General features: G+C 34.8%; 1 protein-coding gene and 1 long non-coding RNA gene across 2 annotated transcripts; one reads left to right on the top strand and one right to left on the bottom strand.

Annotated features, from left to right (window-relative positions):
• Nucleotides 1–5,898: 5,898 nt before the first annotated feature.
• Nucleotides 5,899–8,429, bottom strand: LOC128547644 (uncharacterized). The gene is made up of 2 exons (XR_008366615.1): nt 7,844–8,429; nt 5,899–6,075 (listed from the first exon to the last, which is right to left on the bottom strand). It is a non-coding gene; the product is annotated as an uncharacterized LOC128547644 (long non-coding RNA).
• A 2,550-nt stretch (nt 8,430–10,979) lies between these two features.
• LOC123530157 (M-phase inducer phosphatase-like) lies at nt 10,980–15,408 on the top strand. The gene is made up of 8 exons (XM_045310879.2): nt 10,980–11,426; nt 11,769–11,852; nt 12,032–12,196; nt 12,461–12,622; nt 13,029–13,124; nt 13,546–13,664; nt 13,970–14,087; nt 14,204–15,408. The coding sequence occupies exons 1-8, from the start codon at nt 11,412–11,414 to the stop codon at nt 14,357–14,359; spliced, it is 915 nt and encodes a 304-aa protein (XP_045166814.2). The 5' UTR covers nt 10,980–11,411; the 3' UTR covers nt 14,360–15,408.
• The last annotated feature ends 1,949 nt before the right edge of the window (nt 15,409–17,357 follow it).

Here is a 17,357-nt window from a genome sequence, read left to right as displayed (position 1 = left end):
ATAATGTCATGGTTTCTTGTTTCTAGAGTATTACAGCCGTTTCAGTCCAGTTTTGTTTAAACTTGATGGAATCAGTATCATATCTGATTGTGCATATTGTGGGAATTAATTTAACATACCCTTTTATGGAACTATAAAAATGCAGTACTGTAAAAGCGCATATTTTCGCTGGGTCAAAATTTCGCTAATTTGAAATTTTGAGTATGTTCGTGAGGTTTAATATTCGCGAAATGGTACAAATGGTATCGTACTTCAATGTGAATTACACTAGTGGTGAATATTTATGCGAGATGTAGGGCCTCACGAATATATCGAAAATTAAACCCTCGCGGAAATTTCTGCTTTAACTATTTTTTATAAAAAGATAACTCCCCTCTGTGTCTTCATTCACAGCTTTGTTCAAACTAATACAAGGGCCCTGCTTTTTTTGTTGAAGCCCTGTAATTTAGCTTTAAAGTTGTCAAGACTCCATGATGTATATGTAATCTGTAACAATCTGACTTTTGTATATTTTGTTCAACTTTCAGACAAGTTAGTTCTGTATTTAGGTAGCAAACTTACATGCTGATAACTTCTTTAGTTTGGCGATGGTGGAACATATGATGGAAGCAGTCCTGTGGTTTTACACTTCTCATATATATAGTTGAAAACTCATTATCTCGAACTTGCTTATCTTAATTTCGGCTTTCTCAAAGACGCTTTCAAGTCCCATCCCAAAAATACTTGTGCAAAATATTGCTTGATCCCATGGAATTCGATATAATGAGTTTCAATTAAATTGAGCCGCGCCATTAGAAAGCCAACATAATGCGTTTGCGACCAGCATGGATCCAGACCAGCCTGCGCATCTGCGCAGTCTGGTCAGGATCCATCCTGTTTGCTTTCAAAGCCTATTGCAATTAGAGCAACTGTTAGCGAACAGCATGGATCCTGACCAGACTGCGCAGATCCATGCTGGTCGCAAAGCCACTTTGTTGGTTTTCTCATAGCACGGCTCAAAATTTTTATGATCTCAAATCATAAGTTCATGTAAATTTTTGCAGACAGCAGATATTTGTCAGACTTCTGTACACATGATATACAATTGATGTCAGTGAAAACTTAATTGTTAAATTTGTTTTACTTTATCTTTGCTTTTTGTGTTAAAAGGTTTTAAAGCTTTACAAATTTTTTTTTTTGCAATACAATGAAATTAAGTAAATGTTGGAGAGCTTTACAAACCATTTTCAGTTATACATGTCAATTGAATTATTTGTTTGTAAATATTAACCCTTACCCTGCTTAATTTCTATAATGAACTTGTCCATCTTTCAATTTTGACAGTACCATTGACTGTTAAAAGGGGTGCTTACCAAAAAGATACTGTGTGAATGGCTAACAGTGCAGATCTTGATCAGAATGCACGGATGTGCAGGCTGCTCATGATCTACACTGGTCGCAAAGGCAGAATCAATCCTGTCCAGCATGAATATTCTAATTGCATTGGTCCAGATATGCGAAAGACCTCTGACAGTTTTATATGTAATCTGCCTCTCTCTTTTATTTTCTTTTTTTGAAATCTGCAAAATCACTCACACTCATCATAACTTGGACCCAAAAACACATCTTTGGTATCATTTTAATAATTAATTCTTTACCAACTTAAATCAATAAGAAAATAACATATGTTTATCATTGCCTTTACAAAAAATATATTTATTCTAAAACATGTTATACTGGCCACACGTTATGATGATAACAGTTAATTTTTGGGTATATTCCTGGAGGTATTCGTATTAAAACTGTTGTAGGTTCTGTTATCAAATTTTGAATGCAAACGTTGTTAATGTTTTCTTTCTCATTTTTAAATGAGGGAATTTTAACTGTACAAATTATGTTTATAATCTTACAAACAATGTCCATACTGTTATTACTGTTATGATTTTATCACTGTTTTATTGCAATACTTCTGAATAAACTGACGTCTGAACAAATGTTTGATTTCTTATTCTGTCATACAACACGACATCACCAGCAACATGTGTTGTCATACAGCACCACATCATGTGTTGCAGTGTATATATGGACAAGCATTACAATGCCCCTTAAATGTTCAGAGGTGCAATGAAAATACAAAATGAGCAGATCTAAGAAAAAAAGAAGTTTTTTTGTCAATACAGTGTAACTTAGAATTCAGCAGAGCTGCCAATTGTTTGAAAGGGACGGCATACACTACTATTCAACAACTTCTTAGTCGAGTAAAGGCAATAACTTTGCTAGACTTGGGTAACTTGAGTTATTTTATTACTATTTGTAATACAAAGTAAAGGTTTATTATGGTAATGATAACAACTTGCACGCAAAACTTCAACCAGGAGTTATCAAACTTTTATTTCAGTAGGTTTGCTGACAAGGAAACAGTTGAAGTAGGTTTGCTGACTGGGAAGCAGTGAAGTAGGTTTGCTGACTGGGAAGCAGTGTGAAGTAGGTTTGCTGACTGGGAAGCAGAGTGAAGTAGGTTTGCTGACTGGGAAGCAGTGTGAAGTAGGTTTGCTGACTGGGAAGCAGTGAAGTAAGTTTGCTGACTGGGAAGTAGGTTTGCAGTCTGAGAAACAGTGTGAAGTAGGTTTACTGACTGGGAAGCAGTTTGAAGTAGGTTTGCTGACTGGGAAGCAGTGTGAAGTAGGTTTGCTGACTGTGAAGTAGGTTTGCTGACTGGGAAGCAGTGTGAAGTAGGTTTGCTGACTGTGAAGCAGTGTGAAGTAGGTTTGCTGACTGTGAAGCAGAGTGAAGTAGGTTTGCTGACTGTGAAGCAGTGTGAAGTAGGTTTGCTGACTGGGAAGCAGAGTGAAGAAGGTTTGCTGACTTGGAAGCAGTGAAGTAGGTTTGCTGGCTGGGAAGCAGTGTGAAGTAGGTTTGTTGACTGGGAAGCAGTGTGAAGTAGGTTTGCTGACTGGGAAGCAGTGTGAAGTAGGTATGCTTCCCAGTAAGCAGAGTGAAGTAGGTTTGCTGACTGGGAAGCAGTGTGAAGTAGGTTTGCTGACTGTGAAGTAGGTTTGCAGTCTGGGAAGCAGTGTGAAGTAGGTTGGCTGACTGGGAAGCAGTGTGAAGTAGGTTTGCTGACTGGGAAGCAGTGTGAAGTAGGTTTGCTGACTGGGAAGCAGAGTGAAGTAGGTTTGCTGACTGGGAAGCAGTGTGAAGTAGGTTTGCTGACTGGGAAGCAGTGAAGTAGGTTTGCTGACTGGGAAGTAGGTTTGCAGTCTGGAAAACAGTGTGAAGTAGGTTTGCTGACTGGGAAGCAGTTTGAAGTAGGTTTGCTGACTGGGAAGCAGTGTGAAGTAGGTTTGCTGACTGGGAAGCAGAGTTAAGTAGGTTTGCTGACTGCAAAGCAGTGTGAAGTAGGTTTGCTGACTGGGAAGCAGTGTGAAGTAGGTTTGCTGACTTGGAAGCAGTGTGAAGTAGGTTTGCTGACTGAGAAGCAGAGTGAAGTAGGTTTGCTGACTGTGAAGTAGGTTTGCAGTCTGGGAAACAGTGTGAAGTAGGTTGGCTGACTGGGAAGCAGTGTGAAGTAGGTTTGCTGACTGGGAAGCAGTGTGAAGTAGGTTTGCTGACTGGGAAGCAGAGTGAAGTAGGTTTGCTGACTGGGAAGCAGTGTGAAGTAGGTTTGCTGACTGGGAAGCAGTGAAGTAGGTTTGCTGACTGGGAAGTAGGTTTGCAGTCTGGAAAACAGTGTGAAGTAGGTTTGCTGACTGGGAAGCAGTTTGAAGTAGGTTTGCTGACTGGGAAGCAGTGTGAAGTAGGTTTGCTGACTGGGAAGCAGAGTTAAGTAGGTTTGCTGACTGCAAAGCAGTGTGAAGTAGGTTTGCTGACTGGGAAGCAGTGTGAAGTAGGTTTGCTGACTGGGAAGCAGTGTGAAGTAGGTTTGCTGACTGAGAAGCAGAGTGAAGTAGGTTTGCTGACTGTGAAGTAGGTTTGCAGTCTGGGAAACAGTGTGAAGTAGGTTTGCTGACTGGGAAGCTGTGTGAAGTTCCAATCCAACACATGTAGTTGTTATTTAGATACTGCTTAATAGTTGGTAGTAAGCGAAACTTTAAGACGATGTGAAATTCCAACCCAATACATGCAATGAGTACTGACATATGATCTTGCACCAAGGTACGCCCAGGTCGGTGTTCACAAAATATTTTCAGTCTCAGCTGAGTTTGAGTTTGAAATTTTAATATCAATTTTACTAAAGCGTCAAGGTTAAATTCCAACTGAGACTGACCGTCAATACTGAATAATCGCTTGAAAATAGTTATTAACTTAAAATTTAGTTTTAAACATGCTATTTAGATATAAATAACATATAAATTTTATTAAACTCAGCTGAGACTGGAAATGTTTTGTGAACACGGGGTCTGGTGAGAAGAACAACTTTTTACAAGCACACAAATTTAACATAAATGATGAGGAAAAATTATACTCTGATTTATATTATTCAAAACTAGCTCTACATTAATTATAATAAAAGTTCAAAGCTTCTTTAATTAAAGCTAATTAATATAACAATAATAAAACAGTATTATCATTTCATTATTATTTTTATTATTATTATTTCAAGTGTTCACATAAAAAGTTCAATAGGGACAGTGGACTGTTCCTTTGTTTGTTCATGTTTAACCTTAGTCTAATATGTACTTTAAACTCAGTCTTTTATGTGCTTCCTCTTATATGATCTAGAGGAAGGTGCTAAGGGCTACACTAACCACAGTAAATATGCTACCAGCATTCACTAAATCTTCAAATGCTGTTAAAAATTCTTTTGCCCTTTCCTTATCTTTTATATATAGCTGCTGCCAAAATTAACACCTTCTATTCAATGAACTCACTATGTAGTGTATTTTATATATTTGTCATTTCCCTTTTACTTATGTACTTATTTTTTTTACAGGTTTGTGCTTATATGTGCTATGTATGTAAGTTTTTTTATAATCATTTAACCATACCATTCTTAACCGCTGTCATTTAATTTATGTTTTAATATGCCTAACATTCGCTTATCTTTCTTTTTAGCCGCTTTATATTTCTTTGTCGGGAAATAGCTCATGAGCTAATGTTTTTTGTTATACTTTATCCGACGTAAAATAAAGATTCTTGTATCTTGTTCACATGCGGTATCAGGGTGCATGTACTACGTGACTTTTTTCGCTAATCTGGGGTGCCAAAAACATGGCGGATTCCTCGATAAAAGTGACATTTTCTTAAATAGCTTTTAACCGACTTGTTCAAGTAAAGGGAAACATGGATGAGTGCCGTCTTACATAAAAATCCAACACTCGGCTACAAGTTTTTTGTTTCAAAGTCCGTTCGTTTTCTCTTAAAGTGCAACCGCGCAACTGAAGTGAACAAAGTTGATGATGTTAAGACGGGGGGCATTTTCGTAAATTCAATAAATTAACCTTTTAAAAGACCGAAAAAGACTACTTTGCGACACATATATTTGTATGAATATTCTCGCGACATATACACCTTAAGAAATTACAAAATAAGAGCCTTACATAGCTTCCGGGGCCAGATTTATGAAATTGCTAAGTAGGGGTCCGGGTTTGTAAATGCTAAGACGGGGGCATGATTCAACGATTTGGTAATGGAAGTCTTTGGTATTTCATTTACCCGCTTCGTTAAAGTTTTTCCATATTGATACTGCTCATTATAGAATAATCCCGTTATATGTAAGTTAAAATTAAAATAGTCATGACAAATGAAAGCTTTCTACCGACTTTAAACTGCATATGTTACCTAAAATGAAATGCTTAATTTGACTGATTTAATGAAAAATGCACCAACTTTCACTCTGTGGTGTCGACCCGGTACAATTTCTCCTTCTTTGCTGTATAGTAAAACAAACACTTTTGGAAATGGATTCACAACAAAAAGTTTACAGCATTGAGAGCTCTGTATTTCTGATCGTATTCAATAAATCATAAAGAAACACTATCATCAACAATGAACTTCTTTGCTACATATCAAAGTACTCAGTCACTCTTTATGATTTCCAACCCACATCTGTCATGGCCGCCAGTCTGGAATAGCTTTCCGCACAGAAATGTAGTCCTGAAAAACACACGAACAAAACAACTGTTAAAGACATCAGAAATGACACAAAATGTTTAACAAGTCAAAGTAGAGATGGCTTCAAATTGGGAACTTCAAATTTCAAAGAACTGCTTCCTAGGATACAACGACCCGGAAGTACTTCAATACCTGGGTGACACCCTATGTGTCAAGTTGACGCTTCTTAATAATATTACTACATTTCCAAGCCGGCTTTGGAAAAGTCTGTTTTTATCGCATTCGTTTTGTCTTCATTGTTTAAGTTAATTGGTTTCTTTGGTTTAACTTTCGATAACTCTAGATGAAACAGGTCTCTAATTATTAAGAATGTGAACCGTTCTTGCTTTTGCTTTGCTTCTGAAAATGGTTTAGAATCTGCACAGCAATGTTAATCTCAAATTTGTCTTTTTAGATCTTGTGTGCTATTTTTACGGCTTTTATTGGAATATATATCTAAACTGCAGTTTGAAATGAAATAAATTATCATACTGAAGTCTTAATAATGTTATTTAGATACATGTATTGAATTATCAGAGTATGTGCCGGTAATTTCTTCACATGTGTTGTGAAATCATAGTAAATGTTTGAAGGTTAAAGTTTAAAGAATTTTTTTTAAACCATTGGATTACCACAGAAGAAAACATAATTCAGAGCCAATAGTTATCATAAAACACATGGCAAGTTTAATAGACGCAGTGATCATTTTGATACTTAATCATACTATAAAGAGGTCAAGTTCTAAGATCTCTCTCACAGACGACCGTGATTCGAAGCCCGAAACCGACCATGTCTCTTATGAAAGAAAGTGGACATTTTCTTTAAGAAGATTTGAATATGGTGCCGGTTCTTCCCAGGAACGATGGTTTGATAAACTGACCACAATACAACTGGCATTAAATTTCATAAAATGGATAAAGACGAATAAGTTGAAGGTAAAATCATTTATGAATGCATGCAAAAGCGTTGACGCTATCTAGTTTCTTAGTAAGTTGTTGCAAAGCTAATAGCACTGAAAAAGAATTAAAGCCAATTTCAGTCCCTTTCGATCTACAAAAAAAGATGAGAATCGGTTTCAAGCGTATACATCGCAGACCGATTCTTCGTTCAAACGACTTGAGACATTTACAGGCTCAGTAAAATGATATTCTGTGGGCTGTGTAGGCTATTCGGTACAAAAAATACAACATATATTTTTACCAACAATATCATCGAAACAAAAACGTGCCTAGCAACAAACTAACATTTTTGGTAACAATAATTTCAAACATTTGGTTACAATCAAGGCAGTCGAGTACAATCATTCCAGGTTGTATTGCCTCAATTCACATTCAAAAATAAAGGAACTCTTATCAACAATAATTTTTCTTAAATGCATTTTTGTCACAGAATTTCCTTTTGAACCCATTTATTAATATACTAAATGCACTTCAGTTGAAATTAATGAAGAACAATAATTAATAAAAAAAATAAAGGGGAAAAGCGCTACCTTTCCGACCAAAAGTGAATCATAAATGACCATATTTTGAAATTCGAAATGATTTTCAAATTTACTTTGATTGAGAAGTTGGGCACCAGATCATACTAAGGGTCATTGAAACACAGAACAAAACGGTCTCCTGCAAACCATGGCAGTATCAGCTGTGAAAAATGTAAAGTAATCCAAATTATAGTCAAACCAATTTCTAGAAGTAAGAAGAGATTGACAAAATGTGCAATGCTTAAAATATGCCAATGTGAGATAGTAATATAATAATGTTATTAGTCTCACCGGAATAGACCGCTCGCCGCAGTTAGACATGTAAGGTCCAAGATTTCTGTGGCCTCTTTCGTCGCGCAGAAGGCTTTTTTTGGAATTATAAGCCCTTCCGCATTCCTGGCACACAAATGTCTGAAATGTAAATGCGCTTTAGTACTACAATGATTATAATAATTCATATTTTTAAACCAAAAAGGACATTCTGAACAAAATGTCTTAAAATAAGATATCTTGAAATAACATATACATTTCGATTTCTTTTGACAACTAACTATCGCTAATGTCAGATGCGCAAATGTATTTTATTCAGCCTAAAAAAATTAAAGTTAACGCGGCTGAAACAGAATTCAATATAAACTGATGCTTTTTCAAAAACTTAACAGTATTCTTTACATGGTTACTATAAAATTATCTAGACATGACACTTTAATCGCGTTAGAAATGTAGTACATAAAGTGAAAGTTGATGCATTTTCAATTAAATCAGTCAAATTAAGTACTAAGTAGTTCACTTTAGGTAAAATTTTACAGTTTACAGTCGGCGAAAAGCTTTCATTTGTCATAACAATTTGAAATTTACCAGACATATAGCTAGATTTTTCTTAAAGTAAACAGTATAAACATGGAAAAAAAAATTAAATGAAGCAGGTTAATGAAATACAAGACTTCCAATAACATATCTTTTAATCAAGCCCCCGTCTTAGCATCAAGAAAAACGGACCCCTGCTTAGCAATTTGATAAATCTGGACTCGGAAGCTATTGAAGGCTTTTAATTTGTAATTTCTTAAAGTGTATACGTCAAGACAACACTCGTACAAATATCCGTGTCGCAAAATAGTCTTTTATGGCCTTTTAAAGGGTTTATCTATAGAATTTGCGAAATGTCCCCCGTCTAAACATCCTCAAATGTGTTCACTTCAGGTGCGCGGTTGCACTTTTAGAGAAAACGAGCGGACTTTGAAACAAAAAAACTTGCAGCCGAGTGTTGGATTTTCATATGAGACGGCACTCATCTATGTTTCTTTTTATTTGAACAAGTTGGTGAAAAGATATTTAAGAAAATGTTACCTTTATCGAGGAATCCGCCATGTTTTTGGCACCCCAGATTAGCGAAAAAGTCACGTGGTACATGCACCCTGTTAATGTTAAATAAAAAGAATTTAGCAGCAGTTCGCATCATATTTACATTAAAATATCAAAATTATGCCATTTTGTTCTCCTTTCTGTTTCAGTAATTTTGATATACATTATGTATATTCAATATCAAGGTTTATTCAGCAGATTCGGCATTATACTGACATGCCTTTGGCTTTTAGCCATTAACAAATATAAAAAGAACGTGGCATATTAACAAACAATACATGTATAAATAAACAGTGCAAAATAAATGAAAGTGTATGTATACAATAAACAAACGTATTGTCCGTAAGTATTGACTTGGCACTCATTAACCTTCGCCAGTATTTTCGGATGTTTTCGTTAACTTACGCAATATTTGTATTCTGAAAAAATCTATATTACTAAAGTAACAGATACACTTAACCGATGACACAATGGCGGAGTGGTAAGGTGTCTGACTTCCAAGCATATTACCACGGGTTTGAAATCACATTAAATCATTCTTTTTATGTTATGTAATGCAATTGATGCCCGTTTTATTGTTGATTATTTTAAACATCATATTTTTATGAATTTTAATTGTTTCTCTTGTAGTATTTATTTTCTGAAAACGCCGGTGACAAGTACTTTGTATTTTTTGTATATAATAAAGATGCTTCTAAAACTGTTTTTAGCCCGACTATTCGAAGAATAGTGGAGCTATCCTACTCGCCCCGACGTCGGCGTGATCGAGCGTGAACGTTAGCGTCACACAAATGTTAAAGTTTGCGTACCACCCCAAATATTTTCAAAGTCCATTGAGATATTGCTTTCATATTTTGCATACTTGTTTACCATCATGACCCCAGTCTGTAAAAAGGAGGAGGCAACTATATCAAGCATTTTGACTGAATTATGGCCCCTTTTTGACTAAGAATATGCTTATTGTAATGTTAAAGTTGTACTCATAGCTTATATTATACTATCAAGCACTGAGAATAGTCGAGCGCGCTGTCAACTGACAGCTCTTGTTATTTCCACTTTTTCTACAACGGTAAAATATGATAACATTCAGTGGATGGACCATAAAATTCACGACACGTTTGATATGATAAATGGTTAGTTTGCATAAAACATATAATAAAATCCGATCAGACGTAGGACTTGAACTCACAACCCTGAGATTGGCAGCTAAACGCTTTGTCCGCACAGCTACTAGCACATGTGACATTACGGTATCAAGGAATTTTATATATCTTATAGTTATATAGCTATTCATGTTCGGACACCGAGAAATAATTTACGGAAATAAACGGAATATTCATGAGTGCCAGGTCAATACTTACGGACAATATCAATATCAATAGTCAATATCAGTATTCCATATTCAACTGGAAATACGCCAGTTAGAATTTAGGAATCATTAAAGTCTAACACCAAATACTTTTGTCTAAGTTGTTTCCCGTATTCAATATGACGGTATAAATTGCAATTATTTCACAACGATAATTTGTAAGAACACGTGTCAAAACAAATAGATAACTAATTGCAAGAACAATAATTACACTCACCTGTTACACATGATGTACCCATAATTATCTTGAACATGGAAAAGTTGTGCATCATTGCCCTATAGTTACCATAAACAGACCTTTTAATTACTATTAGGCGACTAATTTACACGTTGAAGTGAAAATTGCGCATTTTATAGACCAAATGATATTGATGACGAGTAGCAATAGTTCATCTCACCTAAATATCTCTGCCTCATCAATCGTGACATGATAGCTCTCTACTGTAACAATTTTAATTGATAAAATCTGCAGTACTCGCGAAAAGAAAATCTGCTATATAATAAACAAAATATGTAACACCATCATTGACTTACAATCTTACCAGAGATAAACACTTGCATATTTTACAATTCTAGTACACACAGAAAAAAAGTTTTCAATAAATAGCAACATGGCTCTAACCTCAACGAAGTGAGTATCATTCTTGCATTTTTTTATATATTATTTTTTTCAGTCAATGAACTTTTTATCGGCAATCATAATTTTATTTAAAATGAAAACGCATTTGCAGGACAATAAGATGTTATTGAATAAGCTTTTATTGTAACAATAATTTAACAACGAAAATGCATGCTAAATGAAATTTATCATTACATTTTTGTAAACTGAATGAAAAAGTTTATCGAATAAGATTTTTTTTTCTCTTCAAAAATGATAATGCTTGTCATATTTTCAGTTTGCGTTCTCGCCTATTTGTGACAGAGTCGGATTCGCCCGTGACTAGTGAATCCCCTAACTTCTGGAATGTCGCCTTCGAAACCCCGTCTAGAAAGAGCATATGTAATGAGGAGGATTTTTGTTTCATTGACCACGACAAGCTTAATGAAATTTGTGAGGTAGAAAGATGTGCTGCAAGCACAAGGAAGACGAATCGTTCTTTGTTCATCGACGAGGATTCTGGTCTTGGGATGGAGATGGACGCGGTAAATAATTGATCTATTTGATTGTTGTTGTGTTAAGCAACCACCAAGATTGTATTGCAAATTGACTCTGCACCGTCTACATACATAAACTAAAAAAGGATATAACTGTTCAAAGGAAACAATTTAGCAAAAATAGTGACTTTATTATTGAATAAAATTATGGATTGCATAAATTATTTCTTAAACAAATCGGTTCATGTTAGCATAGATCGAAAGTTCAGCGGTTCATTTCATCAATTAATTATAAAAAATCATATATATTATTAATTGTTTTTAACATAATGTTTAGTTAAGTAAATAAATAAATGAAAGTAATTAATGTAGTGTTATTGTTTTTTTTAGACTGATGAACACTTTCCATTGTCTGTACTTTCGGTTTTCACGGATGACGAAGGAAACACCGATTTCAATGACTCCTTTTCCGAGGTAAGGTTTTCTTTAAAATTCACACACTATTGTTTTGAAACAACACAGTTCTTTTTTTTTTAATTTAAATTTGAGAGAAGAATACATGTAAAATAAAATCTGGACGGGAATTGCCGCTATAAACTACATGTACATATATAAAATAATATATCAAGCAAGTGATATTTTTACAATTCCAGGTGACAGGTACAATGAAACCTTGTAGTTACAGATCAAGGTCGGCAAAAAAGAAGTTGTTCTCCAACAAACGTACAGCAGAACTTGGAGAGGATGACGAGGAATTATCCCCATCCATGAAGAGATTCAGAAAAAATGAAACAAACCTACTAAAATTTGCGCTCACGGTAAACTCAGACACCATTTGTCTTTACTAAGCCTTTTATATAGACATTAGAATGTGTCGTTTAATTATTGCCCATCATCTTTTATCGTCATTAAGTTTTGTAACACAAAAGTTAGTTACAGATGTTTACTTTGGCAAACCGTATACGATGGCCGTAACGCGAAGTCACTTGTCCATGGCGGTAACCTCACACATAAGTAGTTTATATGTAGATACAGTAAGTCTTCATTGTGTATGCATTTACAATCTTGTTGGATTTTTGCAGAATTCCCCTATACAGCAAACAGACGACAACGTTAACTGCATCATCCGGGCAGTTGACAGACTCACAACGGAAGTAGATCTTGTAGCCGATGGGTCACGTGACTACAGTCTGCCTACCATCACAGGCAAACATGGCGACCTAAAGTCCATTTCAGCCGAAACTGTAAGTCTAACTATATAATTGTTGCATTTACTTTTTAAAAAAAATGTATACTGCACTCTCTGTAGCACTAGCGAAACGTTTCCGTCTTGAAAACCAAGTAGGCCTACACATGCACTGTCTATTCGAGTATTCATAATCTGACTAAAATAACATAAACAAAAACTCTGATAAAAATAGAAAACGAATACTTTGGAAACCCATAACTATATGTGATCATTAAACAAGCGAAAAACACAATATAAGAATAGCCTTTCTTGCATACCAGACTGGGGTTTTCGTTGATTTTACCGGATCTGGAAAAGTCCATCTTACACCCATGAGGCATTAGATCTAGCCCCACCCTCTCCCCCATTTTATTCTGAAAATTGGTTCGGATATCCCAGTACATAGCATTTTAATTTTGTAGATGGCTGACGTTGTGGCAAATACAGACATGAACTCGGGCGATTTAATGATTATTGACTGCAGGTACCCGTACGAATATCTCGGAGGACACATAAAGGTATAACAAGTCATATCTCTTACACAGCCGTTTCCTAAATAATGAAATAGAGCAATTTTAAAATGCATTGTACATTAAACATTAAAACCTGACAAGTTCTAATATAACCCTTACAAATTTGCACATTAACGTGTGACTTTGATTCAAATAATTCAGAATTAAGAGGGAAATTCGCACACAAAATGCTGATACAGACTTTGTGAATAATTTTAAGTAAAGAATCTTTCATAAAAAATCGAAAAGGTAAATCTGTTTTACATCTTTTTCTAGAATCGACTATTTCTTTTAAAAGATTACCATTTTCAAATGCACAATTCAGCTTTGTTAACAAGGTAGATAGATATAGATATATCTTTTATTCCACCGTAAGATGAGAAGCATACAATTCAAATCATAATAATAATGTTACATTCACTTTAAGGGAGCAGTTAACCTGTATACAAAGGAAGAGGTGCATACATTATTTGAGCTGACTGAGCCTGCCAAGCCACGTATTCTTGTTTTCCACTGTGAGTTTTCATCAGAACGTGGGCCGAAAATGTAAGTAAATTACATGTCTTTAATAAAAAATTATCGTGTTAATTACTCGTAGATTTGCGGATTTGTCTCCAATGCCCGTCTTTGACTGAAATATTTTGTCTTTAAACATTTAACTTCAAATGTAGAAAATTCTCATCAAATGAAGTTAAGCCGGTTTACTAAAGATATAAAATAACTGTGTTTGTAGAGCTTCAGTCATGATTAAATCAATTTAAATGCCATACAGTACTTAACTTAACCTATCCGTAATGCCAGTCGTATTTTGAGTTAGTAAAAAAATGAATAAAACCATTTTCTCGCTGCAGGTACAGGTTTTTAAGGAGTTGTGACAGGGAATTGAATAAGGATAATTACCCTCGTCTGAATTTTCCAGAAGTTTATCTGTTGGAAGGCGGCTACAAGGAATTTTATCACACACACCAGGTAGGTTTATAATGGCGTATTATAATTAAAATACAGATTTATATACGATGGCAATGCTTTTCTTTCATGATCAGAAATATATCTCTGTTTCTAACGGAAGACAATTACTTTTTCAGGACCTTTGTGACCCTTGTGGATACAAACCAATGCTGCACAAAGACCATGCTTCAGATCTACGTCACTTCCGGGTCAAATCAAAATCCTGGGCAGGGGGACATCAGCGCAAACACCCTTCAAAAAGTCGGCTATCCCGAAGCTGTTTGTCTTTCTGAACTGAAGAATCCTAATTGATCCTAACTGGTTCTTTCAGAAAGATGAAAGCACGGGTAAGTGACCGCAAACGGGAGGAAATACTTCCGGCTTACAGCGGTCCGGTCACATAATGCAGAGGGCAACAGCGCATGCAATGGAAGTAGACAACATTTGTTTTCCGACTTTGACGCAGAGTTAAATGAATACCAACTAATTTCCTGAAGGCATCGCTCGGACGTATGCGATGTTATATACGGAGATGGTTTTGTTAAAATTACCACTATTATAAATTAGTTGAAAACGCAGAATGGGAGAAGAATGCACATGTACGAGTACGTTTTTTTACGAGTTCGGTTACTGAATGGAATTTTTCATTAAAGTGTATGGCAGAAGTCTTCCAGGGCTTGGAATGAAAATACAAATGTTTTAATACTTGCACAACTCTTCAGGTTTAGATGCGGTTTCCGGGTGAAATAATACAAACATGTCGTGTCTGGAAAAACAAAAGCCCACCTAGCAAAGACTATGAGTGGAAAGAAAAGGAAATAGATCAAATGATTGTCCCCATTTTGTGTTTAGATTAACTGAAAAAAATACGAGTGTTGTCGAAACAGCTAGCTTTACTGTATTAACCATGAACCCTTCCTATCATGTTTTGAGTATTTTCTGATTTATTTTTTTTCTGCTGAATAAAGTTTTCCGAGGTGTTGCACCATTCAGTGCCACCGTTTCAGCTAAACAAAAGGTTTTGGGTAGAAGGCAATCTCGCATGAAGAAAGATGGTTCTTATTTTGAAGTTTTTGGTAATTCTGTGAGTTAGACTCTAAGCTGATCAGAATTATTATAGTGATATAAGTTGAGGTTTTCGCTACTTGTATAAAAGGATTGTATACAGATACAAATACAATTTGATTATGCCACCGTTATGTTAAACTGTTTGTTCAAGACGTTACCCGAGAGTTGGCGTTCATTTTGATATATTTTGTTAGATATTCAAATTTTATCTATGTTTATTATGTTGCAGCTTTTTTCTAAATTATATTATCATCATTGTGATGAATTAACTTGTAAATAAACTTATATAATCACGGTGAATTCCTTTTTTCTGTTATTAGCTTAGTTCCAATTCTTCATAAAATTTGAAAAATCTAGACAGACCGGACAAAAGTACCAAACTTTGCATAGAGGTAGTTTGGACCAATACAAGACTTTTGGCTGTAACGGCCAAGGTCACAGCTCTTTGGAATTCTATTTTTAGAACATTCAAAATGGCGCCATTGAAACAAATAGCTATTTTAGTAAAAGTTAGTTTTTATCTTATTCTTGATATATATTTATGTGTAAACTGATTCATACCTACTGTTAGAGTTAAAGTGATACATTTGCAGGAAGTGATGTCAATTTTCACGTCTGTCTGTCTGTAAATCCGTCTGTCTGTACGTCAAAAATGCCGTTTATAAACAGTATACTATAACTATAAGATGAGCCCAGTAATGCGCAGCTTGACTTCAATTATGTATTGGTGCAGCTGAAAAAAAGTGTTTGACCAACTTTTGGGTGAAGCATGTTATTATTTGTTCCGTCCGTCTGTCCGTCCGTCCGTCGCAAAATTCATATACCTCAGAACAGCTGATTTGGCTAAATCTGAGGGTTTTTTTTAAAGATTTTTGATATTATCTTTCTTTTATAAATTGTTAAATGCCTACTGCTTTTTGTAATATTCAAGTGACTATTTCTATGTATAGAAACGATTTGTTTTAACTGATTAAAGGGCTATTATGGCTTTGTTTATTATGTGACTGCCGCATGTGCTGTTATGAACATAAAATATATTAATTACTTGTTAAATCTTATTTTTGATACTTTATTAATGACATATTTTTCAAAGGTATTTAAAGTATGATTCACAAAGTATAGAGTATTACTGAGTCCATTCTTTTTTATTACCCACCTTTCATGTAAAAGGATAAAGACATGTGCAGTACTGAAAGAAGTGCTTTTCCAATCACGTTATTGTGCATATTCTCTTCCTTTTTTTTGAGAGTTGCTGTATCGGGTTTTAACATAATGAAATTTTAACACAGTGAAGTTCACCTAAACAGACGTAATAAAATATCCTATTGAAAAGTACCTTAATTAGGCATGTTGAACAACTGTTAAAGATGGCTGAGGGAAACATTTTCTTAATCTCTATTCAAAATCATGTTTGATACATGTACCTATTTCTTAATGTCTTGTATAGAGAGCACCATTTGTTACATGTACCTAATATATTATCTATAACAAATGTGTTATCTTATGGCAAAGTTTTTAACGCATTCTAGGGGTTATTTAAAGGTTAGAGAGTTAGGTGTAAGGTCATTTCATAGCATTATTAACTGCAAACTGCTTTATTAATCAATGTAATGATGATTATTGTATAACAGCTTATGTATTTTACTTGTTGAGAAAGAATACTATGCTTATAAATGAATTATGCATTGATCAATCATTAATTTAAGTAGGCCTATATCTGAAATAAATTAGCTAATTGCCCGAACAATGCCATTTTAAGCCAGTGTGATGAAAACATACTAGATTAACATTGATGATAAAGGGAAAATAGTTTCTCCTATTTCTTTTATTGCTGAAGCAAATAGTGTATGCTGCTTTCAATCTATTAAGACATGTTTAAGAAGGAATTGAGGTCATAAATCTAAGTGGTACATTTCAAAGTATTTAAAAGGCAGTACATGTATGCTGCAATCAAGGCTTTGATTGTTTCATTATGCGATACAATTTTGTTGCATAGTATTTCCATCTATTCATAAGGAGTATGTTATAAAGGTGCATATACTTCTGATGATATAATTTGTGGTGAAATTTATTTATTTATTTATTTGGGTTTTACGGCGCACCAACACAGTATAGGTTATATGGCGCTAAACAGGACTACAAATTTTGGTTTCACATCTCATTTACATCGAAATAAAAACATGAGGTATGAAATCAAAATTAGCATACCTGCTGGAATCACAG

This window comes from Mercenaria mercenaria, chromosome 13 (assembly GCF_021730395.1).
Source record: "Mercenaria mercenaria strain notata chromosome 13, MADL_Memer_1, whole genome shotgun sequence".
NCBI classification, from domain to species: domain Eukaryota; kingdom Metazoa; phylum Mollusca; class Bivalvia; order Venerida; family Veneridae; genus Mercenaria; species Mercenaria mercenaria.
Note: the sequence above shows the minus strand (reverse complement) of the source record. Positions and strands in the feature narration are given on the sequence as shown.

What these genes read in the sequence shown, in the direction of transcription:
- LOC123530157 (XM_045310879.2), top strand. An exon ending in TCAATGACTCCTTTTCCGAG is followed by an intron (nt 11,853 to 12,031) that starts GTAAGGTTTTCT and finishes TTACAATTCCAG; the next exon opens with GTGACAGGTACAATGAAACC. An exon ending in AGTCCATTTCAGCCGAAACT is followed by an intron (nt 12,623 to 13,028) that starts GTAAGTCTAACT and finishes TTAATTTTGTAG; the next exon opens with ATGGCTGACGTTGTGGCAAA.